This window comes from Cebus imitator, unplaced genomic scaffold (genome assembly GCF_001604975.1).
Source record: "Cebus imitator isolate Cc_AM_T3 unplaced genomic scaffold, Cebus_imitator-1.0 Scaffold31, whole genome shotgun sequence".
In the NCBI taxonomy this organism is placed as follows: domain Eukaryota; kingdom Metazoa; phylum Chordata; class Mammalia; order Primates; family Cebidae; genus Cebus; species Cebus imitator.
The window spans coordinates 4,744,744-4,757,617 of record NW_016107346.1 but is presented as its reverse complement, the minus strand read 5'-3'; the positions used below and the strand labels follow the sequence as shown (position 1 = coordinate 4,757,617).

Genomic DNA, 12,874 nt, shown 5'->3' with positions numbered 1-12,874 from the left:
GAAAAACGTGAAAAGATGATTATTTGTATTTCCTAGCTGTCACTGTATCAGTAATGGTGGTTGAAGTCTTTGCATACAAAGTGAGACACTGAAGTTTAGAATTTAACTTCAACAAAATTTGGAAGAGGATTATTACTCCAAACCAATTAAAAGGCAAAAAGGTGTTTTAAAAATGCAAATTTGTTCAGTGTCCCTAAGTGAAAATAAAATGAAATTTCCTTTAGATTCTGTTGCTTACAACCATAGATATCATTAGACCTAAAGCTCAGTGGTTTTATTTGAAGTGAGAGAGAATTCTGGGTATGCTGATGTTTATTTTTGTAGAACAGGGAAGATACATATCTGGAAGATAAACTGACTCATGAAGATTATATGTTTACACTGGCGTGTCTCAGTCACTATGTCTGAGGGCCCAGAGACGACAGGGAAGGAAATAGGGTGAGGTGCATGCTTCTTACCATCCTGAGGCATAGTTTCTTCAGTCTTCTCCCCAAACACCTACATTTTCTGTGAAATCTGGATTGTGCTGAGAGGGTCTCCCCTTAAACATTTTTGTATCTGAGCTTCCAAATTATTTTTTTGAAATTGTGTTTAAGGCGATCAGCCAGATTTCAAAGAAAGCCTTTACTTTATATGAAGGATAAAGCGGCGCTTAAATGAACATAGGGTCATTTTTCTTGTTTTTCAAGAAGAAAAAAAATAAAGCCTCACCATTTTTGTAACATAACTAAAGCAATCTGAAGGCTTTTTCTTTTGTGTGATAAAATTTAGAGAAATGTATTGTGCTATCAAGAAGGGGTTCAAATAGGAGCCTCTAAGGAAGATGTTCTTCTCCATGTGTGGGTGATAATTTTAAGTTGTCTTCCTTTGAGTCTCTGCCTATGTCAGTGTTTTGCTTGATAACAGAACTCACTGAGTCAGAAGCTGGCAATTTCATCCTGATGCATTTACTTATTTACCATTCAAGATGTGTAAACCTTATCTTTTATAATAATGTGAAATGTGATGAGAATAATGATGCCAATGGCATTTAATTCTTGGCTCTAATACTTTATAAGTATGCTTCTTGCTTGCATAATTGTACTGGGCACGTGAGCAAGTCATCAGGGTGACCTTTTCCGATGGAGTGAATCAGGGACTCAAATGACCAGAAGCTCTGCCTTCTTCAATGCCTGCCTTCCAAGGTCACCATGGGGATCATCTTCACTCTGGCCAGCCAGGCAGGGAAAGAGGATGGATCAGCACACATGGGAGGGTTTGACATGCAAAGACTATTGACCGTAGCCCAGATGTGGTTATTATAAAAGATGGTTCTGGGTAGTTTTTCTCTGTATCTCTCTTATTTCAGAAAAGGTGAGTTAAAGGAGCCCTGATGCTTAGATGCAATTAGAACTAATTTATTCATGATGGAAAAGAGCTTTTCAATTCTAGAAGGTTAGAGATAAAAATGAATATGATTAAAATTTATGGAATCAATGCAGCCTAAAAGTTTACTAAATCGCAGACCATAGAATTAGGGTGTTATCTTTGAAGACTAAAAGAGTTATTCTAAGGCATATAAAGGAAGTATAGTAGAATTTTAGAATAACTGTAAGTGTGTTAAACAACTATTGATTAACACTGTGACAGGGACTTAGATATATGATTTCATTTAATCTTTGCAATATCTCTTTAAGATAGCTTACTGTGGTAGTTAAATACGCAGGCTCTCGGGTCAAACTGCCTGGTTTAAATTCTGGTTCATTCACTTACTACCTGGAAAATGTTGGACAACTACTTAGCCCTTCTCTGACTCAGATTACCCAACTATAAAATGGAGATAATAGTAACCCAGCTAGTAGGGGTTAAAATGAGGATGAATGCATTAAAAATGTAGAACCCTTAGAATAGTATGTGACATAATAAGCTTTGACAGTATTATTATTTCTCCACTTACATATTAGGATATTGTATTTCAGGAGAGATAAGAGACTTTCCCAGGGGCCCATACCTAGTCATTGGTTGAACTGGCTGTTAAAAGGTTTGTCTATTCAAACCAAAACATTGTTCTTCCCACTCAGGCCTCAAGTGAGTTATGAGCTGACAAGAAACAGGAGTGCATACCACAATCTAGTTTCTAGGAGAATTAGGACTATTTACATTATATAGTGGCAAAAAGGAGAGAGAAATGACTCATATCTGCCTTGTAAGTTCAAGGAGTATCTACCATGATATTTAAGAGTCAAGGTTCTAAAGTCAGACTTCTTAAGTCTCAATCTCAATTCTGAATTTTGTAACTGGAGGAGGTTAATTCACCCTCCAAGACTTAGTATATAAATCAGTAAAATAAAAGACAATAATAATATCTAGTAACAATAAAGCATAAATAATAAAGAGATTTATTATCTCACTTATTTAAAAAGTCTAGAGAAAATTTAAAGGGTTTAAAAAGCTCAGGAAGGACCAGGTTTCTTTGTATCTTTCTTGTTAGTGTCCTCTTTACACAACAATATGAGACAGCGAGAGAGAAAGACAGGCAGAGAGAGAGAGAGAGAAGAAGAGAGAGAGAGAGATATTTCCCTGAAGACATTAGTCAGAACTGAGTCCTCCTGTAGCTCCTAAACCAGTCACAGACAAAGGAGAATGGAATTATTGTCATTAGTTCAGGCCAATCGTAGTTCTTTCCCTGGAAAGAGAGAGGGGCCATCATTCCTAGGCATGATTGCCACCAAAATTTAGTGAGCATTTGCTTACAAGAAAAAGAAGGTGGAGAGTGGTGTTGAATAGGAAGGGTTATGTTTTTGAGTTCTGGGAAGTGCTTAGCTTAGTGCTCTGATCCATAATGAGTGCTCAATAAAGGTTAGCTTTGCCAACTACCCCAGGCTGACATTCCCCGAGGGCAATTCTGTGCTCTCACAAAAAACAGACCTTCCTATTGTTTCAAAAAACAGGACACAGCACCAAACTTGATGGATCACAGGCCTGGTTCACACAATTTTGGATTTCTTACAGATCCCTTCGCATAGCAAAAATCTCCACAGTTTAAAAACATTTCTTGTATACTGAACAAAAGGTGTGGAAAATCAGGGAGTTAAACTATGCTGCTTCAAGCCTCATGCTACGTGCTGAAGAGACTTATCCTGTAGTCCTCCTGTATCAAATTGTGCCACTTTGCTGGCTGAAGAAACTCTTGCAGTCCACATTTGTCTTGAAGACAGATCCTGTTCAGATTTCTACAGCATTCTCTCCTTTGTGCATTCATATTCACAGCAACAGCTGGGAAGAATCAGGACTAGATGAAAGACTCAACTATCCATTGCCATTAATCGTGCTTACCCAAGGTCCCCCAACTCAGTGCCATTCAACAATGAACATTTACTGTCACATTCATGAGCCTGCAGGTTGGCAGAGTCTGGCAGATCTAGGATGGCTTCTACTGGGCTTGCTTCCAAGCTGTAAATGGGGCTTAGGTCTGCCCTGATCATCTCCTTGGATCAGAGGCTCCCTGAGTTATGTTTATCTCATGGAAATGATAAGAAACCCAAGAGGGAAAGCCCAACCTCAAAGCATATTTGGAGCCTTTGCTCATATCACATCTTCAAAATCCCATTGGCTAAAGCAAGTCACATTGCCCAACATCAGTGGGGTGGATAAATAAGCAGCATGTCTAGTAAAAACTGCAAGGTCACAAAGGAAAAATGTGTGGACACAGGAAGGTGCAAGGAGCAGAGAACTATGATGCAATAAGCATCAATCTATTTTCTTATTTTGCTTAGAGCTCATTTTAACTCTCCAATCTCCTCTTCTAGTGAGCACAGCCGGGTCTTGCCTTCCTAAGCCACTGTGATAAGTAAAAACTATTTGTCCAATAATCTTTCCAGTAAATAACAAAGAGATAGAAGGGGAAAAAAAGAAAGGAAAGACAGGGAAAGGAAAAGAAGGGAAAGAGGGAAGGGAAGGAAAAGAAAGGAAAGAGGGAAGGGCGGGGTAGGGAAGGGAAGGAAAGGGAAGGGAAGAGAAGGGAAACACTTTGGTAGGATCAGTTGGAAGAACCATTGAGAAGTCCTGGAGCCCTGGAGACAGAGTTTCATTGCAGTGCTCTGGAGTAGAGAAAATCAACGCGAGAAGGTGACTGGTACCTTCTGTGAGGCAATTAGCAAGCCAAGGCTGCTGGCTACAGGGACTGTGGACCCTTCAGGCTTTAGTTTAGTGACATGTGATCAAAAAGACACCAGTCAGCTTTTCATGGAATTCTTTGTAGCAAGTGGCTTCCAAGCACAAGGCAAGACCTCCAAATGTCAGCAGGAGTCATGGGTCTTGTTCACCAGACCCATGGTGATGACAACGGCTAGTATACAGCTGGCTACCAGTAAGTATTTTAAAAATGCACTGAAATGTTTAATAGCAAATTTTTGTATTGGATTTTGGTAATCTTTTGACTGAGTCCGTAAACATCGGGCATTGGAATCCTGAGGGCAGAGAACAGGGAGAATGAAGACAAGAGACAGTAGTGTTTCTCTCCATTTTTCTCTCTTCATATTGTTTCTTTTTTTTAAAAAATCAACCTTTTTGAGATATAATTTACTTGAAGCAAACTGCACGTAATTTAGTTGTACTTATGGAACTTACAAGTTTTGAGAAATATACACACCTGATATAGAACATTTCCAACATGCACAACAGGTGCTGGCAGCCCTTCCCTATCCATCTCTACCTATCCCTGACCACAGGCAGGCTTTCTGTCAACACAGACTGTCTTGCTGTTCTGCAATTCCTACACATGGAATCATGCAGCCTGCAGTCTATCGTGTCCGGTTTCTTTCACTAAGCTTAAAGTCGCGATTCATCCCTGCCCTTGCATGCCCACTCATTTTTATTGTGGAATAGTTTTCCAGTGTTTGGGCATACCACAGTTTGTGTATTCATTCACCTATTGATTGACATTTGTGGGCTATTAATAAGAAAGTTATTCACATTGCTTTATAAGTCTCTATGGACTTATGCTTTCATTTCTTTTGGACAAATACCTAGCAGTGGAATTTCTAGGTTGATGATAAGTAAGCGTCTTACTTTGTAAGAATCTGTTCTCCAAAGTGGCTTTACTATTTTATAACCCTTCCAGCAATGAACGAGAGTTCCAGTTGCTCCACAGCCTTTCAAGCGTTTGGCATTACCAGTCTTAAAAAGTGTTATCCATTCTGGTCTCCCTCTTCCCTTACTCTCTCCCTTCCTTCCTTGAATTGAGAAATGTGTGTTGCAGGAGTGAAGACAAACATTTCTGAACCTATGTTTCTAACTGAGCAAGTTACTATTAAGAAGACTCTCCCCTAACCGCCACACACCCTACATACTCAGGAGGGGAGAGGGAGAGGGAACCCTTTTTCTTCCTTGGAAAATAAAACCTTTGCTTTCTGCACAGTGGGCTTTCTATCTCAAAAGCACAACGAAACCATATGCCCAGGCTTCAAGATCAGCGCGCTGCAAACTCTCAGGCGCAGCGAGGTTTCTCCAAAGAGCCTCTCAACTGCGCTCTTCTCTGCTTACAAATGGTAATTCTCTTTTCAAATAGCTGCTTTGTGGCAGGCGCTGGAGAGCTCCAGCTAGAGCCGAAAGCTGCGGGTTGCCTCTCTGGTTTTTCCCGATGGGCCCCTTTTCCCACCTGGTTGGGATCCAAAGACGCCCCAGAGCTCGAGCCCAGGTTCCCAAAAAAAACCCCAAAGAGCGTTAAGGCTCCCGGGCACCCCTAGTCCTCCTGCAACCAGGGCACGGGGCATGCTCAGAGGGAGTGCGGGCGGCAGGCGTTGGCTGCAGTGGGGCTCCGGAGCCACAAGGTGCCGCTGCATCCCCACTTCCTGGCGCCTGACCCAGCGTGCAAAGTTGGGCTGGGAGCCGCGGGGGGAAGGAAGGACCCAGCGAGCGAGGGTGGCGGGGAGGAGGGAGGAGGGAAAAGAGCGGGGAGGGGGGGGCGCCGGGCGTGTGTCACTCGCTCTCTCCCTCCGTGTGTAGAGGATGTGCTGAATGGTGCGCTTTGAGGCGGCGGCTGCGGAGGAGCAGGATCCGGCGGCGACTGGCAGCCTCGGCTGCCTGGCTCGGCGTCTCTTAGCCTTCCGCGGCTCCTCATCCACCGCGGGCTGCCGACCTCGCGTCCCGCCCGGGGCATGGCCCGGAGCTGCGCCCCCAAGCGCCCTGCCTGCTGAGCGGCGCCCGAGGGAGGTGCGGAGGCCGGGAGGCCGGGGAGGCCGGCGGGGGAGCACAGTCTAGCGCCTCAGGAGAAGAGAAAGGAGTCCCCGGCCCTCGCCCCGCGCCCCGCGCGCGGTCCCCAGTCCCTGACGCGCTCGCCCGGGCCGCCCGGAGCCCAAATGAGCCCAGATGGCCGGGGCTCAACCCGGAGTGCACGCCTTGCAACTCAAGCCCGTGTGCGTGTCCGACAGCCTCAAGAAGGGCACCAAATTCGTCAAGTGGGATGATGTAAGTATTGGGGCGGCCCAAGTCGGGGCGCTGGCTCGGGCACCGGGCAGGGCGGGTGTCGTGGGGGTGGGGCGAGGGGCGCGTTATGCAATGGGCGCACTGGGAGCGGGCAGGGGCCGCCTTGGGCGCACAGGTTGGCATCTGCCAACGCTGATGGACAAGGGCAGGAGCTTTGCGCGCGCTCCTGTTTCATCGGGGTTTAATAGTTGCCATTCTTTCTGGGTCTGGCAAGCGCCCCCTGAGGGTCTTAAATCTTTTGGGCCAGTGGAGAGGGAGGGACAAGCTTTTCCTGGAGACAGGTCTTGAGAGTTCGGAAAGTGGGGAGTGTGAAGTTAGGACCAACAGGAAGGCGCCTGGTGTGAACAGGACGCGCCCCTCTCCGCCTGGGGACGCACCTCCTGTTACCTCTTTTGCCCGATTTAAGGAAGGAAGGGCCTGAAGTTCAAAACAGTTTAGTGATTGTGAACCCTCTTAGCGCTTCTGTGGGAGTCCACGCTGCGGAGGACACAACGGTCCAGCCAACAGGTGGTCGTTGATGCCAAACTTCAGCGCCTGGCTCCTGAGTGAGGGTCCCTGAAAAGGGCTGCGGAGACACGTCTGGGGAGGGCGTGAACAAAATGGGGGCCCTTGAGGGGTCCTGGAGGGCTCTTGGGCCTGCAGGCAAGTGGGGAGGGCTGACTTTGGAGAACTGAGCTGGTTGGAGTCTTCGGCTTGAAATAGGCATGTTCAGAGGTTGCCCCACGATTTACCTGCACCATTTGCCAGATAGGGCAGAGCCTAGCCCAATGCAGGGGTCTCTAATGCTTTAAGTGCAGCCCGGACCCTGGGACTTCAAATGACTTCTCCTTCCTCTCTACCCCAATTGTCTTCAAAACACTTAAATTAGTCATCCAGCTGAAAACATGGAAATCTTCGGATGGAGAACATTATGGTATCAATTTTATGCCCTGAGTGTCATTTAAAAGGTTCGATAAGAAAAACCCACTGAAATAAACCCGAGTTGCCAGGCTCTAAGGAAATTTAAGTCCAAATGACTAATATATCTCTTCATCAGGAGGAATTATAGGAGAATGAGGTGTTCTTACAGAAAAGATTTTCCACCTAGTAAATTATAGCCTGTTATCCTCTAGGGTATTTTTCTTTAATCTTCTTAAGCCATTTTCCAGTGTCTGAAAACAATTTAAATATTCCAGGTAGTGAATCCAATTACTTAGCTGAGTGCGTCTGTGTCTATATTTTCTCCAGCTGGAAGCGCAAACGGAACTTAGAGTATGAGCCACAGCTTCCTTGAAAGCTCATGCCAATTATTAAATGCTGTAGGCAAGGATGTAAACATACATTTTTTTTTTTTTAACCATGGACTTCACACTTTTCTTTCTTTTCCAGTCTAATTGGATTGAATGTTTTTGTAAATGAAATAAAACCTAAACAATAAATACAGACACAGATTAAATGCTTTGTGCCAGGGAAAAAAAGACAAAGAAAATGCAGTTCAGCAGCAAATAAATCTTGCCCATTTTGAGATCCTTGAATAGAGAAGTGATATGATGATGGATTTACTGAGGGAGTGAAGGGGAAAGGGAAGAGAAAGAGACTTTGTAGAATTAAAAAAACAGGAGTTTCAGTATAACCTTTGGATGTGTATACAGTAATGATTCTAAACTGTATTTTAAATAATTCTCTATAATTTCTTGTTTGGGAGAAAATAGCCAACATCACACTAAGACTGAAAGTATTCTATGAAAACACATTTTGATATGTCCAGGTAGATGACTTTTATTATGTGCATTTCTGTAACATATATTTCTTACTCTCCTATTACTGCCAATCCTGGACTGGATCCTGGAGTGGTGAAGAAAGTAGACAAAATCCCTGCTGTTACAGACCTTACATGCTAGGTGGAGGAGACGAAAATCATCAAAAACACCAATGAGAGAAAGATTGAGTGATGTATTGAGGGTAATAGAGAGGCCATTAGTGAAATACCACCCAAATAAGTTGAAAAGAGCTCCCTCTGAGCATTGCAGCAGTGAGTTTCCAAAGAAGCCCTCCTGGAAGGAAGGATGTAGGCACTAAGGAGAAGGCCAGTAGAATCTCAGGTCTTTAAAAAAAGAAAACCTAGACTGCACTCAGGTGTCAAGTTATCTGGAATATAACGAACTATCCTGTAGGCTCTTTGGTTCTCTGGGTCTCCAGCTAATCAGTGGACTACAAGGGACCCAGCCTTTCTTAGGGTTGCTTTTTTCCTCCCAGGCATTCCTCTTCTACTCTTCCCAGCTCATATTTGTCCTTCCAGAATCAAGCCAGTTCAAGTTATCTGGCTATTTATTATTGTACCTTAGTCAGTGTGTTGAAGACAAAAAAGAACTAGATCTTGAATTAAAGGCCTGAGTTTACCTCCTAGTCTTTCACCAGTAAGCTGCCTGATTTTAGGCAAATCACTTAGCCTCTCTTAATTTTTGGTGCTTCTTGTGTAAAAGTGTGGTACTGTTATAGGGCATTCAAAAATGATGAATTTGGAGCTGTTTAGGACGTGAAGAAATTATCTCTTGCTCCTGAAGTGATTAAAGCAGTATAATCACTGATCCTGTTGTCCTGACCACCATATGAAATGGAAGATGTCACCCAGAGGGTGCAGTACCATGCATAATTTGTTGGCCACCTACCAAGTCACAGTGAGGCTGTGGATGCTCTAAAGGTGATAGTCTAATCTTTAACATAGGCACTAACTAGCCACAACAGACAGCAAATGGGTAATAGATCCTGTTGTACCAGAGCCAGGCATTAATGTTTTAGCTGCTTGATCATGGGGAGGTCTGAGAATCCCCAGGGTCTGTGGATGGGTGGGTAGGTAGATGGTTTTTTTTTTTTTTTTTTTTTAACTATTTCGACGTTTTAAAACTCATGGTGTATATGGTCTAAACATCAAGGCTATACTTGTCCTGCTGAACTTACTTGGCATGGAGCTAAAGGACTGACCAAATGATATTTAAAAAATTCAAATTCCTGTCTTTGCTTTTGTTTTGCATTTGTCTATTAGCAGGCTCTGGTGGCAGGAGGTGGGTGTAAAGGACTGTAAGTATTATGGGAGAATTCTGGTGAGGTAGACAGTGGAAGGAGAGTTATTTTCTTGATCTAAGCTAGGGACCTTGGGAGATTGTGAGAGAAGCTCCTTTGTCTTCTGGACCTTGGCCTCCGTCTATATTAGACAGGACATGGAGAGAAAGAGGAAGGAATGTAAACTGTACAATAGGGCCCCCAGTCACCCCCAGTCACTGATTTGGCCGTTTTCCATGCCTAAGTGCTCTGTTTCACTGTCACACAACCTCTGAGGGATGGAAGGGTTGTCATTTGTTTGTTTTTTCTTTTTCTTCGTTTTCACCTTCCAAATTCAGATCTTACTGTGGGCAGGTTGCTTAATGCATCCCAATTTCAGTTTCCTCAACTGTAACATGCAAATTGTAATATTTCCTAACTCATAGAACAGCTGTTGAGGTTAAATGAATGAATGCATATGCATTGCTTGGTATAGAGCTTGACATACAGGAAACCTTCAATGAAACATATTTTTAAAAGTTATTGTCCCTCAAAAGTAAGAGGAACATGAGTGTTATCAAGGTGATTAGCAGGTGTTATATGACTCTTTTATTCTACTAGTGGAAAAATTCTGACCTTACTTCCATTCCCTTTAATGTGTGCTTGGTTTGATATTTTATAATTTGGAGAAAAATCAGGTTTCTTAACCCCTTTTAAAAATCCAGGTGTTTCACAGAAAAATAAGTCTACGTAATTTAGAGAAAGACCTATTCTCTAAAGCAAGTCAATTTACAAATAATTCAAAAGTTTATGTTTACTTAAATTCCACATATATTTATGTATATATGAGCATATAATTTCACATTGTGCATTCTGTCTTACAAGCATATATTAACATAGAAAAGTAATTGCTAGACTAAGTTGTTTGAGAGTCTGAAGAAACTCAGAGATTTTGATTTGCATTAATGCCCTCTAGATTCCAATCAAGTAACTCCCTCCTTTACTACACCTCGAACCCCTACAGGTAAAACAGGTAATTTAATAAATACTAGTATATTGTACATTTCCTAGCATCCTACACAAAAGCCTAGAACTTTTGCATTACGTGGAATCTGCTGTTCCAGTTTCAAAAATGATGACAAGAAAATGATGACAAGATGACACTGACAAGATTAATGAGGGAGCAGAGGGGAAAAGGGTTTTTGAGGTGGGAATTTAGTGGCATTCACTTTGGAAAGGCTATGGGAAACAGAGAAGAAACTTCTCTGAGTTGGTAGCTAGGTGATGGGGATAGAACAACTACAAAGTGCGAGGCGGATTTCAGACCAAAAGGCTAAGCTGGCAGGTACCCTCTAAAGACCCACTTAAATATGCCCAGTTATGTCCATTTTTCTTGTCCAAAGAGCTTTTTGAATTTCTCACTGTCAGTCAATAATTACTGTAATCTAAGTGTAAGAATATAACTTTTTTCCGAGCAAATCAATAAAGCTACTTGAAACTTAACATGCATACAACAAAACACAAATCCTGTGTCCAGCTGGATCTGTTTTCACAAAATGAACACTCCCATGTCATCACCACCAGATCAAGAAACAGTATCACTTGCCCCAGAATTCCTGAGTGCTGTCTTCCTGTCCTTACATCCCCTCCCAAGGGTAACCCTTATCTTGACTTCTAACTTAATAGCTTGGTTTTGCTTGTTTTTAATCTAATAAGCTATTTTTATTTTGAATAAAGACTTAAAAAAAACCTCTTCAGCCTAAAGCATTTTTATTATTGCTGAATTGATCCTCTTGAACAATAACAACAAAAGTGACTTATAGTCAGTTTAGATGGCCCTTGATCGGTTCTTATCTTTCCCAGAGTGAAGTCTGGGAAGGGCAGCAGGTATAGTAAATGCCCTGAAGGCGGAAACAGTTAAGCAAAACCCTAGTAATTTAGTGAGGAAATGCAATGCATAAGGCTGTTATTGGAATGGCAAAGCAGACTAGTACAATGCTGTTGCTAGAATATGTTTTTCTCTCATAGGTTTTCTCTCTTATCTTGCTTAACACTGATATTTCCTACCTATGGTGCATGAGGATAATTTGCACTGGCTATTAGCTTCCTTTGAAAGTTTAGCCTATCAATAAATAGATTCAGGTTATATTTACCTGCAATGATATATAAATGGAACGGAAACATTTTGCTTTTTTATGTGGAACTTGGTAACCTGTAGTTAAATGTTTCCTTATCAGAATTGTTTCATGTTATCATGAACAAGAAGTACCAGCAGAAAACGGAAGGGGATTGATGGTGAATTGTTGACTAATGCTATGGGTCTCCACTTAAATAACAAACCTCTGATAACTGAAAACATTAGTCTTCTTGTTACCGGAGCTAATATTAGGTTCATGTAACCTTTTAGATTGTATCATAAATTCCATATGCTCAAACACTTTTCAGTCTATTCCATCTAATCTTTTCCCTGTCCTACGTCTGATCTCCTAATCAGAGCCTTGTGCCCCTTTGTGTAATAGGCAAAGGAAATATAGACATATTTCCGAGGTCATTTACGTATATGACCATAAAGATGCCATTGATTTTTGTAACTAACTCACTGACATAGGATATAAAGGAATAAACTATTTGGAATAGGATCTAAAAGATGCTTATGCTCTTTAAGAGTCTCTCTGGTTTTCCTCTGATCTCTTTAAGATCCAGTGTTTAATTTTATTATCATTAACATGTGTTAATTTTCAAATGTTTTATTTAAATTTGTATTTCAAAAACAGTTTCCATGTATCTATTAATCAAGGTTGACTAAATCTATACATTTATTAAGAAATGATTATAAATTGGGTAACAGACTATTATGTAAAATTGGAAAAGAGGTATTTTTATTTATATTAAAGTAATTAAAAAATATTTTTATTTATATTAAAATTATTATTTTATTTATATTAAAACAGAAATAAGAGCATCCTATATCTATTTTATATTTCAAGGGCATTTTAGTTTATAATATTTGGTTAATGTTCTCTTTCTTTTTATTAAATTGACATCCAATGAACAAGATCACAGAAATTGGATTAATAAAGAAAACATTTACCTGAAGTAGTCACTTGGATATCAATATATAGCATTGATGTCTAGATGATAGATATTATTTTGCCATTAAAAATATCAAAATTTTTTGGAAGTTGTCTATGAAATAGTTAAGGGTAAGGAAAATTTAATTTAATTTTAATCCATTTAAATTTATAGAAGAACCTATATGAGCTCATAAATCTGGAAAACCATAGAACAAATCAGCAATTGATCTGGTCGAAAAAAAGTTAAGGATGCCAGTCATGATTCTCCTCAGGTGTGCTGTGTTGGATATGGTTGAATCTCACACAGCATTCATTCC

The 12,874-nt window shown here is 41.3% G+C and overlaps 1 protein-coding gene across 2 annotated transcripts in view; it reads left to right on the top strand.

Moving 5' to 3' along the window:
• The first annotated feature begins 5,964 nt into the window (after nucleotides 1-5,964).
• Nucleotides 5,965-12,874, top strand: part of PLCB1 (phospholipase C beta 1) — a 731,248-nt gene continuing 724,338 nt past the window's right edge. Inside the window, exon 1 of one of the 2 annotated variants that reach the window (XM_017523921.2) lies at nucleotides 5,965-6,447. In XM_017523921.2, coding sequence (XP_017379410.1) covers nucleotides 6,349-6,447 — 99 coding nt within the window. In that variant the 5' untranslated portion in view covers nucleotides 5,965-6,348. The remainder of the gene's footprint in view (nucleotides 6,448-12,874) is intronic. The other variant, XM_017523922.2, reaches the window with a different exon arrangement.